Source organism: Bos indicus, chromosome 21 (assembly GCF_029378745.1).
Source record: "Bos indicus isolate NIAB-ARS_2022 breed Sahiwal x Tharparkar chromosome 21, NIAB-ARS_B.indTharparkar_mat_pri_1.0, whole genome shotgun sequence".
NCBI lineage: Eukaryota > Metazoa > Chordata > Mammalia > Artiodactyla > Bovidae > Bos > Bos indicus.
In genome coordinates, this window is record NC_091780.1 from 14,643,222 (window position 1) to 14,661,881 (window position 18,660).

Genomic DNA, 18,660 nt, shown 5'->3' on the forward strand with positions numbered 1-18,660 from the left:
AGCATCAATTCTTTGGTGCTCAGCTTTCTTTATAGTCCAACTCACATCCATACATGACTACTGGAAAAACCATAGCTTTGACTAGATGGACCCTTGTTGGCAAAGTAATGTCTCTGCTTTTTAATACACTGTCTAGGTTGGTCATAACTTTCCTTCCAAGGAGTAAGCGTCTTTTAATTTCATGGCTGCAGTCATCATCTGCAGTGATTTTGGAGCCCAGAAAAATAAAGTCTGTCACTGTTTCCATTGTTTCCCCATCTATTTTCCATGAAGTGATGGGACCAGATGCCATGATCTTCGTTTTCTGAATGTTGAGTTTTAAGCCAACTTTTTCACTCTCCTTTTTCACTTTCGTCAAGAGGCTCTTTAGTTCTTTGCTTTCTGCCATAAGAGTGGTGTCATCTGCATATCTGACAAAGGTATGTATAGTTAAAAATATGGTTTTTCCAGTAGTCATGTACGGATGTGAGAGTTGTACCATAAAGAAGGCTGAGCACTGAAGAACTGATGCTTTCAAATTGTGATGCTAGAGAAGACTCTTGAGAGTCCGTTGGACTGCAAGGAGATCAAACCAGTCAATCCTAAAGGAAATCAGTCCTGAATATTCACTGGAATGACTGATGCTGTAGCTGAAGCTCTAGCGCTTTGGCCACCTGATGTGAAGAGCTGACTTATTGGAAAAGACCCTGATGCTGGGAAAGACTGAAGGCAAAAGCAGAGGATGAGATGTTTAGATAGCATCACCAACTCAATGGACATGGCTTTGAGCAAACTCTGGAAGATAGTGAAGGACATAGGAGCCTGGCATGCTGCGGTTGATGGGGTCACAAAGAGTTGGACACAACTTAGTGACTGAACAACAACAACATCCTAACAATATTAGTTCAAATAGAAACAAAATAATAAATAAGGTAACATTGACACATTGTTATGAAAATAACTGTATTTTCTTTAAAAACCCAGAAGAGTGGCAATATTTTAACATTTTTTGGTAAAACTCCTTAATGTCTGACAGTAGAAAATAGGTAGGTTTTCACATTCACTTTTGAATTCATTGTGTTACAATTTGTTGTTTTGGTTGAAAAATGAAAAAAAAAAAAATTCAGCCTTGCCCTAATATGCAGTTAGAAAAGAGAAGGGGATTTTTATAACCTTTTCAGATAGTATGGATATACTCCTTGAATTTCACACCAAAATTTGTGAGCAGTAGTTTCTTAGATAAGTTTCTTAAAGATTAGTTGCACTGTGAAGTCTGGAACCATATCAATGAAATTTTGTACTCTGTTTCATTGAAATCCATTGGTCTATCTTGCACTTTGTATGGAACTTTCAGCCAGACATAATTTTGTAACATTGTACTTTGGCCATGTAGAAAAGAACTGGCTTGCTGATTTAAGCACATCTTCCAAATTTTGACGTATTTATAGTATATAATATCAAAAACACCACCAAGCTCATCAGAAAAGTCTTGCAGTATTAGGAAGCTGCTCAGCTCACAGCAGAAAGTCCTAATTGACAAGGTTTTCCTAAAAATTCAGATTTTAGCTTGAAAGGTTTGAATTTTATCATTGTTCACAATACTATCAGTAACTATCATTGAAACGACAGACTCATTCTTGTTCATTTTTTGAGAAAGTGCTCACCAAAGACCTGGGGCTTCCCAGGTGGCGCTAGTGGTAAAGAAACCTGCCTGCCAATGCAGGAAACATAAGAGATGCAGGTTTGACCCCTCAGTCAGGAAGATCCCCTGGAGGAGGTAATAGCAACCTGTTTCAGTATCGTTGCCTGGAGAATCCCATGCACAGAGGAGCCTGGAAGGCTCGTCTGTAGGTTGCAAAGAGTCAGACATGACTGAAGCGACTTAGCAGGCACTGCCAAGGACCAGGTCTGAAGTTTGTCAGGCACTCTTTTGATTAACAATGACATTCCATGAAAAAAGTGGCTGGTTCAGTTTGCAGCTCTAAGAATCGCACACATGCTTTATCTCGAGACAGTCATCATGGCTCATAATGCAGAAATAGTGGTTTATGCATACTTCTCATTTCATCACATCTAACAGTAAAATGTTCCCTTCTCAAGGGTCAAGGTTTAATCATTTCATGACTCTATCAAGGACATTATAAAGTGAAAGTGACTTTTTTTTTCCCCCTGCTGTGCATGGTCATAAAGAATGCAATTACTATGAGTGTAGTTTGTCTTAATTCATGCTAAAGCATCAGTTTTCATCACGATAGCTTTTGCATCATCAATGAAAAAGCCAAATAACATCTTACTGTTATTACAGAATTCATTTCTACTTTTCAGTTTCCCTGGAAGGGTCTCAGGGACCTCAGGAGCCCCAGACCACACCTTTAGAACTTCTGCTTTAGCTTGCCATTGATTCTAGAGGCGATCCAACATGCTTCCAATAAACTCTTTTCCTGAAATCAGCCCAAGTTGCTTTCTGTTGCCAGTCACCAGTGTTCCGTGTTAAAAAGATTATTGTTTGTGGTTGGTTGTGAGAAATGAAGCATTTCCTGCCATATTGGTAAATAAGGATGTCGCAGTCATCAGCAACTGCAGCCCTCCAATATGGGAAACAGTGTCAGACTTTATTTTTCTGGGTTCCAAAATCACTACAGATGGTGACTGCAGCCATGAAATTAAAAGACGCTTACTCCTTGGAAGGAAAGTTATGACCAACCTAGATAGCATATTCAAAAGCAGAGACATTACTTTGCCAACAAAGGTTCGTCTAGTCAAGGCTATGGTTTTTCCTGTGGTCATGTATGGATGTGAGAGTTGGACTGTGAAGAAGGCTGAGCACCGAAGAATTGATGCTTTTGAACTGTGGTGTTGGAGAAGACTCTTGAGAGTCCCTTGGACTGCAAGGAGATCCAACCAGTCCATTCTGAAGGAGATCAGCCCTGGGATTTCTTTGGAAGGAATGATGCTAAAGCTGAAACTCCAGCACTTTGGCCACCTCATGTGAAGAGTTGACTCATTGGAAAAGACTCTGATGCTGGGAGGGATTGGGGGCAAGAGGAGAAGGGGACGACAGAGGATGAGATGGCTGGATGGCATCACTGACTGGATGGACGTGAGTCTGAGTGAACTCCGGGAGTTGGTGATGGACAGGGAGGCCTGGCGTGCTGCGATTCATGGGGTCGCAAAGAGTCGGACATGACTGAGTGACTAATCTGATCTGAATATGAGCTGCTGAGCCCTACGGACAACCAGGAAGGAGAAGAAAACGTGCTACCTGGCAGGCATCAGCCTGGAGTCACACCCTACAGTGAGCCCCAAGGAAGCCCAGGATGGAAAAAACACAGTATACTGGCCCCAGAGAGAGGAGGTACATAGAAAAGGAATGATTTCAGCGAGCCCAGACTCTTGCATCTTCCCGTACATAAGAGAAGTGCTAAATTCCTTAACTTGGGATATCTGGTTTTCTTTAATCATCATCTTGTGACGTTCAGACCACCTGCACTTCGTGGCAAAACCTCTATATAGCCTGGCTCCTTCCCTCACCTCTTCAGAGCAGTTCTCCCAGGGTCACTTCAGATGCTGTCTCCTGGGCTTGAAGTCCTAAAAATTCCCACTGAATAAAACATAACTCTCAACTTTTAGATTGTGAATATTTTTAAAGTCAACAGTTGATTCAAAAATGTTTGAGGAACTCTAGGGCAGTTTATAAGTAAGTTCTTCGTTGTGATGATTTGCACAGCGAGTAATCAGGAAGAAGGAAAGGTTCTAAAGTTTCATTTTAATAAAATAATCTAACATTTATGTACATTCTTGGTGTTGTACATTCTTGGTGGTAGGTTATGTACATTCTTGGTGTTAAGTTATGTAATTCTTGGTGTTAAACAATCAAGCGAGTCTACCCCAGTCCATGAATTGTGGTAAAAGAAGGATAAGGACACAAATGTTTTCTTCCTTCTTAGGGACATTTCCAGTGACCTTTCTGAGCTAAGTATGGCCATCCTCACTTTAGACATTAAAGACTTGGATTCTGTGGGTAAGTTTTCAGCCAAGGCCATTAAGTGGTCAAACCTCTTACCCTGAATAGAGGCTCCAAAACCCAGCACTTCTTTAACTCTCCATGGAGGGATTTCTGATAAGGACAAAAATCTAAGCCTGTGATATCTGAGGTTTATGCCTTAGAGGGCAGTCCTGCAAAATCATGGACATCAGCAGTGGTTCTTTAAGAAATTTCTTTTCTAAATTCTATCACGATGATATGATAAAATGCTGGCTCTCTATCAACACACCATTTTTTGACAGAAAGTGGTATTTTAGAAAGTTGGAAGAGACCTAAAGCTTGTGATCTGTCCAAATTTCTCACATTCAACATGCATTTCAAATAGTACCTCCTGGGTGTTAACTTCTGATAGCCTGCTTGTTCATCCCAGTAAATCAAAATGTATCACATTATAAGTGACAGGCAGCTTGTGTGTGTGTGTGTGTGTGTGTGTGTGTGTGTGTGTGTTAGTCTTCAGCCATGTTTGACTCTTTGCAACCCCATGGACTGTAGCCCACCAGGCTCCTCTGTCCATGGAATTCTCCAGGCAAGAATACTGGAGTGGGTAGCCATTCCCTTCTCCAGGGGATCTTCCCAGCCCAGAGATTGAACCCGGGTCTCCTGGCAGCTTCTTAGATGTCCCCAATGATCCTTGCTTCCTGATACTCTCACCCTTGTATAACCCCTTCCCCTTGTGATGAGATCTGTAACTTGCTTCCAACCAACAGAATATAGCAAAGGTGTTGGGATGTTGCTTCTGTTGTCAGGTTTCCTAAGACAATGATTTCAATCTTGCTAACAGAGTTTCTCCATTGCCTTCTAGACTTACATATTAAAAAGAAAAATTATTTATTTATGGCTATGCTGGGTCTTTGTTCCACACACCAGCTTTTTCCAGCTGCAGTGACTGGAGGCTGCTCTCTAGTTCTGGTGCTCTGGCTTCTCATTGCAATGGTTTCTCTTGTGGCAGAGAATGGTTTCTAGGGCATGTGGGCTCAGCAGTTGTGGCTTGCAGGCTCTACAGCTTGGGCTCAGTAGTTGTGGCACATGGGTTTAGGTGCTATGCGGCACGTGGGATCTTCCCAGACCAGGGATGGAACCTGTGGCTCCTGCACTGGCAGGTGGGCTCTCGACCACTGGACCAAAATAGTCCTAGACATGCACATTTTGATGAGGCAAGCTGCCATGCTGGAAAGGCCCAAATGGTAAGAACGGTGGACAGCCTCTGGCCAATAGCCAGTGGGGAATTGAGGCTTTCAGTCCAGTAGCCCATGAAGAGCTAGATCTGGCCAAAAACCACTGACTGAGCTTGGATGCAGATCCTTCCCCAGTTGAACCTTCAGATGAGACTCTAGCCACCAGCATCGACTGCACCTTTGTGAGAGACCCTGAAGCAGAGGACCCTAAGCTATGCTCAGATTCCTAAACCACAGAAACCCTGATAAAATGTGTGTGTGTGTTTTAAGCTGAGAAATTTGGGAATAATTTGTTAGGCAGCAATAGCAAACTGATACATTGTACTGTATTTTATTTACCTGTTGCTTTTTTACAAAATAGGACCAGGAGTGAGCTGTGTAAGGTCACTGAATACTTGTCATATCACCAGAGAAGCTGGTCATATCACCAGCTTCTGGCCAGGATCCAGCCTCATGCTGAAAGGTGGAGGCCTGCAGGATAGGTCCTAGCGATCCAGGAAGGCCCTTTGTGACCTCCATCAGGTCCCACCTTTGGGCCTCACACGGGAACATCCACAACTATCTTTCTCCACTGAAGTATCATCTAGCTTGCAAACCAGAGGCAGCAAGCCAATTACTCCCTGGGGGCTGAAACTTCAACCTAGGAGGAAGACTGCGGCTGCTGCTGCTCCTGCTAAGTCGCTTCAGTCGTGTCCGACTCTGTGTGACCCCATAGACGGCAGCCCACCAGGCTCCCCCGTCCCTGGGATTCTCCAGGCAAGAACACTGGAGTGGGTTGCCATTTCCTTCTCCAATGTATGAGAGTGAAAAGTGAAAGTGAAGTCGCTCAGTCGTGTCCGACTCTTCGCAACCCCATGGACTGCAGGAAGACTATTCTACAGCAAAGGTACAAAGTCAGGAATGCACACTGGGCTTCCCTGGTGGTTCAGATGGTAAAGAGTCCACCTGCAATGCGGGAGAACTGGGTTGGATCCCTGGGTTGAGAAGATAATCCTCTGGAGGAGATCCTCTGGCAACCCACTCCAGTATTCTTGCCTGGAGAAACCCATGGACAGAGGAGCCTGGTGGGCAACAGTCCATAGCGTCCCAAAGAATCAGACAACGACTGAAGCTACTTAGCACGCAGCACAATCCAGTTCAGAAGCAGAGGTGCAAAATGTCTGAAATAGCGAAGCCGTGAGATAAGAAACTCTTAGGGAAAAAGAAGTTAATTGGGGAGACGCTGAACTATAAATATACACAGTGCACAGGGCATTCGGCCGCACACTTCATTCACTTTGGAGGCTTCGGTTTCCGCATCTGTAGAATGGAGTCTTTGATTCTCTGTCTGGCACAACCTGAGTTGCTGGGAGCTAAATCAACTCTTAAAGGAGGGTAACAGCAATACCTGTCTCCTAAGGGGGGGTGATGATATCAAACAGATAAAATGTGTACCGTGCAGCACAGCTCCTGGCGACTGCTACTTCTCCCAGGGTGTCCCAGGTCCCCGGGGGAACAGCGCAGCCCGCACCCGGCCTGGTGGCCTGCCCCGCCCACGTGGGGCCGCGGCCCGTCGAATGACTCGGTGCAACGTGTTGGTGGCTGCGGCGGCCGCGGCCGCGGGCGGCGCGGACTCTTCCGGGCGCCGCAGCTTCCTGCCAAGCACCGCGCAGCCGCCGGGCTCCGCCGCGGGAGGACCCGGGGCAGGCCTCGGCGCCGCTGCGGGACTCGGGGCTCCGCCGCGCGCGCCCAGCCCGGCCCCCGCGCCGCCGGCCCGCACCATGCGCGCCGCGCTGCCTCCCGCGCGGCTGCTGCCGCTGCTGCTCCTGCTCGCGCTCCTGGGCGCGCCCGCCGCCCGCGCCAGCAGAGCCCAGTCCGCCGCCCCTCCGCAGCCCGGAGCCGAGCGCCAGCCGCGGCCGCCGCCCGGCCCGGGGCCCGGGAACGCCACCGGCACCGGGTCCGGGGAGGCGGCGGGCGGCGGCGGCAGCTCCAACAGCAGCGGCGACGCCTTGGTGACCCGCATCTCCAGCCTGCTCCGCGACCTGCCCACCCTGAAGGCGGCCGTGATCGTGGCTTGCGCCTTCACCGCCTTCCTCATCGCCTGCCTGCTGCTGCGAGTCTTCAGGTGGGTCCAACCGCCCCTTTGCAGCCCCGCGGGCCAGCCTGCCCCGCCGCTCCGCCGCCCCGCTGTCACAGCGCGCCCTCGGCATCCGCGCGCACACCAGACGCTCCGGCCCCGGTGCCTGGTTGCATTTGTGCTACCCCGGGACTCCCGGCCCTGCCCCTCAGGCTTTTTCCCTCTTGCACACTAGAATTTTCTCCTGTTTGAACGATAAATGTATCCATATGTATATGTATAGATATGTGATCAGCCAGTCAGTCGTGTCCTACTCTTTGCGACCCCATGGTCTGTAGCCCACCAGGCTCCTCTGTCCATGGAATTCTCCAGGCAAGAAGACTGGAGTGGTTGGCCATGCCCTCCTCCAGGGGATCTTCCCGACCCAGGGATCGAACCCGTGGCTCTTATGTCTCCCGCATTGGCAGGTGGATTCTTTACCACTAGCACCACCAGGGAAGCCCGTAATACATGCATATGTATACATAAAATTATACGTATATAAAATATTGAATTCCTTTTAACTTTTCATTAATGCTTAACACTAACAATACCGCTTCGAATTCTGACAGCCTTACGCAGATTTTATTTTTATACCCATTTCCCAGATGAAAAATTTTCTGGAGAGGCAAGGTGGCTTGTCCAAGTAAACTCAATGGTGGAAGTAGGATTCGAATCCAGGTCCACCTTACCCATCTTGCTGCCCCACCCTCTGTTTCCTTTGAGGGTCCCTGAGGTGCCACCTGCTTTTTTTCTTTTCATTGGTTCTGCTACGAAAAGAAGCAGTGTCTATCGGGTGGGCTGATTCCAGGATACCTGTGGGAGGCCCACTTTTTTGAGCCAGAGAGTTGGAGCCGGGCTCCAGGACGTTTGGTGGCCTTGGTGACCTCGGTGACTTTCTGCCTACCTCTGTGCCTGAATGAACTATCGCAGTGAAGATTTGCAGGGATGCGAGAGATCTTGGAGGTTGTTGTAGGTCTCTCAAGTTCAGGGAGAAAGTGGGAAATTAGGAAGACTGTCTGGAGTAGGGAGCTGGAGAAGGCTACAGGCAATGCAGGGAGGGCTGCATTTCCCCCCATGGCTGGGAAATTCTAGTGTTGCAGGAAATGAACCAAATGTATCCTGTTACTCAGGCGGGCCTCCCGGAAATCTGGGCGTCTGCGTGTCAGTTTGTCCCAGCCTGTTCCCTCCCCTTCTGAGTTTACACAGAGTGCTTGGGTGTTTGATCAGCTGTTGGAGGTTTGGGGCCAGAGGTTTGCGAGCATTTTCAGAGCAGGAGTAGAAACCAGATCTGCAAAGGCAGGTCTGGGAGCTCTCTCGTGAGGTTTGTTGCTGAATGCTGTGTGACTTGGAGGCAAGGTGTTTCTTTGTGGGTCCACGGGATTAAATATGCCTGTGGTCCTGAAAAAATGGAGAAGAGAGTGCTGTGGGCCCACATTCTCCTCCCCCATCCCCTCTCCTCCCCTCTCCTGGCTCCAGCCACATTGTTCCTCTCTGTGCTGATCCCCTGATCTCTTCTGCACCCCATCGTACCCACTGCCCTTCTTCCTCTGCTCGCAAACTTCAGTGGCTCCCTGTAGCCAGTACCTGGGTGTGGCATTTGGGCGCCTTGAAATTAGCCCCGGAGCACCTTGAGGCCATCCGCCCGTCCTCTGGACCGCCCATCGCTTCTCTCCTTACACTCCTGGCTGATGGCTTGTGGATTTTCCGCTCCTGGGCCTGTCCCTGCCGCACACTTGCTGTGACTGCACGCGGCCACCAGGGCCCGGCTCCCACGCCCCTTCCTCTGGGTCGTTTTCCTGCACATAGGGGCCAGGAGGTCACTTCCCTTCCTGGCCACCCCCAGCCCCAACCTTGTTCATCCTCCAGACGGCCCTTCTCACATCAGGCTGGTGGCTCCCCTGCTCAGCAGATGGTCCTGGAGGGTGGGCACATCCCATCCTGTGCCCAGGCACGGCCTGGCCATCATCAGATGCGGCCGTCATCCTTTATGGCCTTCCCGATAGCTTGGTTACATTGAACATGGATGCCCCAGAGCAGCTCTGAGCCTGGGGGTTTGAAACATTTTGCTCAAAATAGGCCGCCCAGCCCACAAGGCGGTGTACTTTTTCAGAAGGTATTTGAACTATTTTGCCAGTCTGCTCCTTATTACCCAGGAGAGGGAGGAGAACACTCAGCAGCCTGCGGCCAGATGTGAGGGTGCACGTCTGAGCTGGAGAGGACGGGCCCTTGCTGGCCAGTGAGCCGACTGTGGAGAGAGGGTCCGACTTCTCAGGAGAGGCCATTATGGCCTTCTTCTTGCAGGGTCGAGTTTCCAGGGGGGACAGCTGGCACTCTGGATCTGATGTGGAGGGGAACTTTACAGCATCGGACAGCTGGGAAAGGCCTTGATGGTAGACAGTCCGGCCCCACGTGCTCCTTGGCAGAGAGGAAAATTGCATCTCAGTGACAGTGTTAGTCTCTCAGTTGTGTCTGACTCTTGCGACCCCATGGGCTGTAGCCCACGATGCTCCTCTGTCCATGAGGATTCTCTAGGCAAGAATACTGGAGTGGGCTGCCATGCCCTCCTCCAGGGGATCTTCCCGACCCAGGGATTGAACAGCAGGTCTCCCGCATTGCAGGAGGATTCTTTACTGTCTGAACCACCAGGGAAGCCCAGGGAGTGTGGGCTAAGTTATACAGTAGATTCTAGAACACTGCAAGCCCAGGGTATATACTGTGACCTTTCCACAGGCCCCTGCAGGCTGCCTTCATCAGGCTTCTTGAAGGCCTGTTGCCCTGGGTGGACATCCTTCTAGCTCCTTGCCTGCAGTGAACACATCCTGGCCATTCTGCCCCCAGTCTCCCTGCGTGGTCTCACCTGGGCCACACCCCTCCCCTGGGGCACACCCCCCGTCCCCCCAACCTGCCGGTGCTTCTGGCTCACTTTGCTCTGTCTCTAGAGTCACAGCCGTGTCCTTCAGGCTGGTGTTCCCGCAGCCAGCCTTGTCTCCTCTCCGTGCATCCTCCTTCTCTGTTCTCACACTTCTGTCCCCCCATCCCCGCAGGCGTGGGCTCCTTAGTGTAGCTACCCGCTGGCTTTTTGTACCTGGGGTCCCACTCCCTCTCAAGCCTCCATCTCAGCTCTGCCGGCTGCCCCAGCCCTGCTTTATGTCCAGGTGTCCTCCAGGGGCATCTTGTGTCCCTAGCTCCGCATGTCACTCTGATCATCTGCATCAAGTCCCCTCCGCCGTCAAGGCGTCGTGACCAGCTCACTGCTGTTTGACTGCCTGGGTGTCACCTCCTCTGAGAAGCCCCCCAGCCAGGGCCCCCAAGTGCTCCCAGAGCACACTCGAGATTTGAATTTTCTACTTGGGGTCAAGAGCGTCACCGGACGTCCCAGGTGGAGGGCTCCTAAGAGCGAGACTGGCCGGTACTCATTTGTGCCTCTCTAACGCCTCCTGGGGCTCCAAGCACAAGCTGGCATCTAATATGGATATTTTTAGCAAATGAATGAACCCCTGAGTATTTTGCCTTGTTGGTGCTTCCCAGAATGTCTCTGCGATGAGCTATGTGGCTAGTGCAGGGAGCCTGTGAGGTAGGAGTTTGTCTGGATGGGGGCCACCATTTCCAAGACGATGGATATGAAGAGCGGGAGAGTGTAGTATGTGTTATTGCTTATATAGAACCCTAGCCCAGGTGTCTGTTTTCCCTGAAGGAGTCACTTTACCAGACAGCAGAAAGAATGTGGATCCAAGGAAACTGTTAAACTTAGAAGCAAAGAAAGGTATACACTTTTAATCAAGCAATTCCATTTCTAAGGTACACACATTTTTTTACTGTGATATCTATTCTTTGTTTCAAATTTTATTACTTCAAAGAGGAAGCAAAGATGCATGATCAATGAAGTTCAGAGCAGTTCTGTTTAATAGTGAAAATGTTTAAGTAAGCTTGGTATCTAACAGTTGATTATACAAATTATGGTAGTCTTTATAACGGAATACTGTGCAGCCGTGAAAAATGATGTTGGTCTAACACTATATACTATTAAGTGGAACAGGTTACTAAAACCATGTGTAGTATGATCTCATCAAATAGATAAATTATATATATATATATGAATGTGCCAAGAAATTTTTGTGTGTACACATGTGACTGTGGGAGATACTTAAATTTTTTTTTAATTGGAGGGTAATTGCTTTCCAACGTTGTGTGGCTTCTGCTGTATGTCAGCATGAATCAGCCTTAGGCATACATGTGTCTCCTCCCTCTTGAACCTCCCTCCTACCCTCCACCCCACCCCAGCCCTCTAGGTTGTCACAGAGCGCTGGGCTGAGCTCCTTGTATTACACAGCAGTCTCCCACTGGCTGTCTTGTGTTGCACGTGGTAAGTAAGTAAGTAAGTCACTTCAGTCGTGTCCGACTCTGTGTGACCCCATAGATGGTAGCCCATCAGGCTTCCCCATCCCTGGGATTCTCCAGGCAAGAACACTGGAGTGGGGTGCCATTTCCTTCTCCGGCACGTGGTAATGTATATGTTTCAATGCTACTCTCTCAATTCGTCCCACACTCTCCTTCCCTTGATGGGTGCATATATCTGTTCTCTATGTCCCCATGATTCTTTATAATTTATTTATTATGTGCTTATTGTTTATGATGTGTTTCTACATTGTCTGAATTTCCTTTCAGCAGACATTTATTCATTTTCTCTCTGTGCACTCAACTGTCTGCTGCCCCCTTAAATGTGTTCTCCTGAGGACCTGTGTAAGAGTCTGGGGTGGACCCCTCACAGTGGGGCTTCTGGGTCCCAGGGGTGCTCTTACTTGGCTTCCTTGAGGATGTATCAGCTTACCTTCCCACCCTCAGTATCTGGGGCTCTCAGATCCTCCCATCATATCTGACACTTAGTATTATCTGACTTTCTAATGTTTAAAAAAAAATAGATTTTTTTCCTGGTAGTGAGAACTTTTGGGGTCTACTCTCCTAGCTAGACCTCTTAGCTGCTCTCTTTTCTCATCTGTCCTTTCCCGGGTATGACTGGGTATCTCTCTGCTTGTTTTTGCAGATCTCCACTTCTTCCTGAGGTTGAGCCGCTGTCTCTTCCCATACATATTCTTTTTATAATTAAATTTATTTCCCTTATGCATTAATTAATCTGATGTCCCATCTACAGAATCATTTACAGCTTTTTCATGTATTGGAATTATTATGGAAAACTATTTTAAGACTGAAGACAAACTTGGAGGAGGGAAAGGCAGTTTTAGTGCCCGTTGGTGAGGGTATCTTCGTGTGTGTGTGTGTGTGTGTGTGTGTGTGTGTATGTGTGTGTGTGTGTGTGCAGTTCTGCCTGGCTCGCAGTAGGGCCAGCCTTCCTGGGTCTGTTACTGGTTACATGGTTATGAGAGCTGGAAGGAAATCAACAAAGAAGCTGTGTTTAGGAAGTAGAAAACTCCTCTGGGTTTGGATGTTAGGAAGCATCTCATGGGGTTGCATGGACTTGGGGATAATGCGTGTAAAGCCCAGTAGCTGCTGATCAGAACCATTTGCCCTCCCCCGCCCATGCTCTCTGAGATCAGGCTCTATCCGCTGAGAGCCAGGGGGAATCTGACTTTACTCTCTGGTGTCTTATGAACGAGGTGGAGACAAGTCACAGAGTGCCACCTGAAACCACGACTCTCCTTTCCTCATCCTGGGAAGCTCCCAGCTCTCTTGCCAGGCCAGGTTTCTCCCAGATCTCTGTTGGCTGCCTGCCCACCCCCTTATTTCAAAAGCTCTGTAAAATCGTCTTATCTGAAAGGATGGTTTGTTTTGGTGCTTCCTGGGGGACGAGGAGGAAGACAAATTCTAGGTGATCTGATATTGCCCAGCTGTCGCACTTGGATCAATGGCAAAGATACACGCCATCAGAGCCTGAAGATGCTGGAACCGCGGGAGCTTAGTTAATTACTAAGGCAGGTCTTTGAAAAGGAGCCAGAACATTTCCTGCTTCTCCTGGGATCCCCTCATCTCCCATTGTTTGTCCAGAGAATGAAAGTTATTTAAGAGAAAATATAGAAGCTTAATACTTTCAGGATTTGGGGGCAAGTATTCTGAAATGTTTTTAGTTATTGTTCATTAGTGTATAAATATTATTTTAATAAGTTGGAGTTTTGGGCAGGGCCCTGGTTACAAAGTTAAACCCCTTTTTATGACTTTGGGTTTGTGGTGCCTGTGTAGCACCAGGAGGTCATTTTTTTAAAAAAATTATTGAACTATGATTGATTTTCAATGTTGTGTTTAATTACTGCTGTGCAGCAAAGTGACTCAGTTATACACATAGATATTCTTTATCCTACTCTTTTCCATATGGTTTATCACAGGCTGTTGAAAATAGTTCCCTGTGCTGTACCTTGTTTATCAGGAGGTCCTTTTTAATTGCTTGGTTAAAGCTTTGAATTAAGGGAAGAGTGATAGCTGTGAAACATATCTATCTTAGTTTTTGCTTTGCAGAGTAATTTCCTTTTTTCTTTGTTTTCCAGTTCTGTGGAGACAACACAGACATACCACACTATGTAAGTTTCCATGGACAGCATAATGACTTGATTATGTGCATTATGAAATGATGACCACAATAAACATAGTTAACATCCATCATCTCTGATAGATCCCCCCAAAAGGAAAAGAGATAGTTTTTTTTTTTTCCTGGTAATGAGGAATTCTGTGGTCTTAGCAACTTGCCTGTCTATCACACAGCAGTGTTAGCTGTAGTCATGGTACCCGCTCCATCCCCAGGACTTACTGGTCTTGCTGGAAGTTTGTACTTTCATCCAGTTCCCATGGGTGTTTAATTTTATACACCACAGTGAAGGAAGTGTTAAATAAATCGAATCCAGCAAAAGTCCAAATTAAAAGCAGAGAGGGGAGGGAGCATGCCCTTGATTGAGATCTCCACCAAGTTAAAAAAGGGACTGTCAACCAGAATGAGGTAAGTTAGAGAAAAACTAATGTAGTATAGTAATGCATATATGTGGAATCTGAAAAAAATTGGCAAAGACAATCTTATTTACAGAGCAGAAATAGAGACACAGATGCAGAGAACGAAGAGAATGAATGTATGGACACCAAAGAGGGGAAAGGGAGGTGGGGGGAATCGGGAGATTGGGGCTGGCTTATATACACTATTGATGCTCCGTATAATAGCCTCTGTTTTACACATGGTATAAACGTCCCTGATGCTGGGAAAGACTGAGGGCAGAAGGAGAAGAGGGCCATCAGAGGATGGGATGGCTGGATGGCATTCCCGAAAGAATCGACATGAACTTGGGCAAACTGTGGGAGGTGCTGAGGCACAGTCATCACCTGGAGTGCTGTGGCCCCTGGGGTCCCAAAGAGCCAGAGGTGGCTGGGCGACTGACAACAGCAACAGCAGAATGGAGCAGAGTGCCGATGACAGCCCGCTGTGCAGTGCAGACAGTGCCAAGAGGAGATCGCCGATCGGAGCTCGCTGTGCAGTGCAGACAGTGCCGAGAAGAGATCGCGGATCAGAGCCCGCTGTGCAGTGCAGACAGTGCCGAGAAGAGATCGCGGATCAGAGCCCGCTGTGCAGTGCAGACAGTGCCGAGAGGAGATCGCGGATCAGAGCCCGCTGTGCATTGCAGACAGTGCCGAGAGGAGAGCGCCGATCGGAGCCCGCTGTGCAGTGCAGATAGTGCCGAGAGGAGATCGCCGATCGGAGCCCGCTGTGCAGTGCAGACAGTGCCGAGAGGAGATCGCGGATCAGAGCCCGCTGTGCAGTGCAGACAGTGCCCAGAAGTGTGCTTACTGCTCTGTGGTGACCTGAATGAGAAGAGATTAGAGAAAGGGGGGGTACAGGTGTGCACATGACTGGCTTGCTGTGCTGTGCAGTAGAAACTAACACAGCACTGGAAAGCTCTGCATGTGGGAGGAATAGGGCTCTTAGAGTTTCTTTCCTGGGGCGGATTCTGCCGCCTTGGGGTCATTTGGCCCCAAATGAACAAATGTGTCTATAGACCAAAATATGTCTTTTTTATCTCCCAAATTCAAATCATCTGGCAATTTCCGGGAATGTTTTTGGTTGTCATGACCTGGGGAGGGGGCATTTTGTGGCCAGAGATGCTGCTGGTAGGCATTCGCCAGTGCCCAGGACAGAGCCGCTCACCAGTGCCAGCCCCTGATGCCAGTAGTGCAGGCGGGCATCTTCTGGCAGTCTCCGTCAGCAGGTGACCTAACTTTTCTGGGCTTCTGCTTCCCAGTGCTAATTAAAGTCCCTGCTGCTCAGGGCTGTTGGGGTGTTTGCAGTGAGACTGGGTCTATCAAGTCCCTGGCTCTCCTTTGAGCAGCCAGGTGTCTCCTATTATATTGAAAAAATGATCCAGAAAGCAGACGTAACTTATGCCCAACCTTTTGGTCTTGCTTCTGCCAGTAAATGAGGATTCAGCCATATGGCCAGGATCATTAGACAGGTGCATCTGCTTCTGAGCCTTTCAGAAATGAAACGTGACTCTTTAGCCTGTGTGAGCTTCCCTGGACACTGAGGACCCCACATAGTGTCCGTCCCCCCTACTACTGAATTTCCCTGGGGAAGGAGTGCCTCATGACTGTCCTTATTAACAGGACTGTGGGGCCCCAGGACCTGCCACTGAGTTCTTCTACCAAATTGGAAAGGGACGAAAATCCCTCTTTAATTTAAACCTGAGCCCTCCAGATTAGCTGGCTTTGCTCACAAGCTCTTATGTCCATGTACCCACTGAGTTTGGGGGCTTTGCAATCACAGGCTCTTTTTGAGGTATGGTGGGGCACAAGTAGGGGTGAGGTGGGGGTCTCCAGTGTCAATATCTGCAAGAAATTCTGTAAGGAGAGTGTCTCAGGAGGGAAGCCCTCCAGGATTTAAGCAGAGAAGGTTTCATGGGTTGTGAGTGGAATTTTAGTTTTATGACTGATGTTTTGTTTCTATTTACAAAGGGAAATTCTGGAACCATGAATTTAGAATCATGTTGGCATGGTTTCACTTTTAAAAATCTGTATTTAATCTGAGGCGATCTGCCAGGAATCCAGACTTCATCCCCAGGGTGCAGGGAGAAGGCAGTCCCTTCTCATCGGCAGGTGTGGAGCAGAAGAGGGGCCGTGGCAGAGCCTGGACAGGGCTCCTCAGGCCTGGGAGGGCCTCGGGGCCTTGTAACCTCTTGGATGTGGGGCTTCTTTGCACTCAGAGCTCCACTGGTCTTGCTCCTTCTACCCATAGTACAGATGAGGAAACTGAGGCCCAGAAATGGGAAGAGTTTGTTAAGCTCACTCAGTGAGTTTGTTGGAAGAGGAAAGCTCTAGCCTAGGTGTGCTGATGCTCAGATGTGGTGTGCTTGGCTTTAGCCTGGTCATTTGGTTCTCCCCAAAGCTCAGCTAAGGATCCAGCAGAGAGCATGGCTGAGTGGATGGAGAGATCCTTCCAGTGTGTTTAATGAGACTGACTGGAGAAGGAAATGGCAACCCACTCTTGCCTGGAGAATTCCTTGAACAGAGAGGTACAGTCCATGGGGTCTCAAAGAGTCAGACGACTGAGTGACTAACGCTTTCACTTTCACTGGAAGATAAGAAGGTGTGGAAGAAACAGTCAAGGTGAGGAGTTTCCAGTTCAGTTTGGGAGATGGGATAATGCCTTTGTGTGATTTTCCTTGGCAGGTAAGAAACAGTCCAATTCTGTAGGGAGTCATGTGTCAAAAGCAGTACTTGATAAGTTGCAAAAGGACCTATCAAAGCCCCAGGGACTTTGGTGGGGGACGCAGGGGTCAGGGAAAGGCATGTGGGGAGAAGGGAGGAGGATTAGGACTTGACGGGGTGGGAAGAGAAGCAGAGGGTCTTTCAGGACCAGCTGGCCGGGCAGGTTTTGGGGTGGACAGCGTTTGCGGAAACGATCACTTGGGAATCATGGTGACAGTAATAATAGTAGCAACTAATATTAAGCCCTTACTGTGTACCAGGCTCCGTGTCACACATTTCATATGTTTCCTCATTCCTCGGAGTGTACTGTCCGAATCCCGTTTGACAGATGAGTAGATCAAGGTGCAGAGTGATGGAGTGTCTTGCTCACGGCTGTGAGGCTGGTGAAGGACAGGAGTCTGATTTCTTTCTTTCTTTATGGATTTATTTATGGCTGTGCTGGGTCTTCATTGCAGTGTGTGGGCTCCTCACTGCTGTGGCTTCTCTTGTTGCTGAGTGTGGACGCTAGACCGTGCAGGCTTCAGTTGTTGCGGGGCACAGGCTTAGTTGCTCCGCGGCGTGTGGCATGTTCCCAGACCAGGAATGGAACCTGGGTTGCCTGTATTGGAAGGCAGACACTCAGTCCTTGGACCACCAGGGGGGTCCCAGGGGTCTGATTTCTGATGCAACATCCTCCCCACCTTGGTGAAGGGGTGGTCTGGCAGGGGAGAAGCCTCGGTGAGAAAGAGGGTGACAGAAATGCCCAGAAATGCCAGCCATGCAGCTGGATGTCTCGGCCTGGGGTGGAGAGGTTGGGAGTGCCCTTGAGAAGTGGCTGGCCCTGAGCGGGGCTTGTGGTGGCAAGGGCTGACCCACTGTGGCATGCCAGGGGCACAGGGGTGCTGAGAGGGTCACTTAAGACGTGTGTTGTGAGCACAATGACCCCTGAATTTCTGGGCTGTGTTTGGGCCCCCTGGGTCCACCAGAGAGTCCCTCCTGGTCCTCATGCTACCCGTGAACCAGTGGAGCTGCCCTGAGGGGCTTCCTCCCCCGCCTTTAGCCTCACTGCCCTCGCCTGGCACCTCCCATGTGGGCAGAGTGGACCCAACCCTTTGCAAACACGCCTGGGAGCTGGAGGGAGGAGCAGGTCTTGGGACATTTGCTGTTACCGCATTTCACGTGACTCCTCAAATAGGTCAGACCGGGTCATGCTTCTTTTTTCTGGGACGAACGAGAGGTGGATCTGTCCCTCAGGGACCGGGGGAAGGAAAGGGAAGGGGGTGGAGGAGTAACCCTGAGGTGTTATGAAGAAGAATCCCAAGGCCTCTTGTTGAGCTGGTTGGGGTTCTTTAGCCTGCGTTGCCTCTGGTCCTGTGTGAATGGAAGCCCCAGGAACACTGGGCCTTTGGGGTTCCAGGTGGGTTGTGGGCTCAGCTGATGATGGTGTCAACTTTGTTAATCCCTCGGGGATGGTGCCAGGAAAGGAAAGGAACTGCTCAGCTGTACAGGTGACGACCAGCTCCTCTACATGGTGATGGAGCTGCTGCTGAGCAGATCCCAGACCTCAGTTGACCAAGCGTATCAGTCCACCTCTCTGGGCCCATGATTTTAACGTATTGTTCTTCATCACTCATGCGTGGCACCCAGGTCCAATTAACCGTGGTCAGGAAACTAAGTCAGAGGTTACAGACCGA

The 18,660-nt window shown here is 49.0% G+C and overlaps 1 protein-coding gene across 2 annotated transcripts in view; it reads left to right on the plus strand.

Moving 5' to 3' along the window:
• Nucleotides 1-6,766: 6,766 nt before the first annotated feature.
• Nucleotides 6,767-18,660, plus strand: part of FAM174B (family with sequence similarity 174 member B) — a 40,862-nt gene continuing 28,968 nt past the window's right edge. The window contains exons 1-2 of one of the 2 annotated variants that reach the window (XM_070775059.1): nt 6,767-7,303; nt 13,792-13,824. In XM_070775059.1, the coding sequence (XP_070631160.1) occupies nt 6,960-7,303; nt 13,792-13,824 (377 nt within the window). In that variant the 5' untranslated portion in view covers nt 6,767-6,959. The remainder of the gene's footprint in view (nt 7,304-13,791; nt 13,825-18,660) is intronic. The other variant, XM_070775060.1, reaches the window with a different exon arrangement.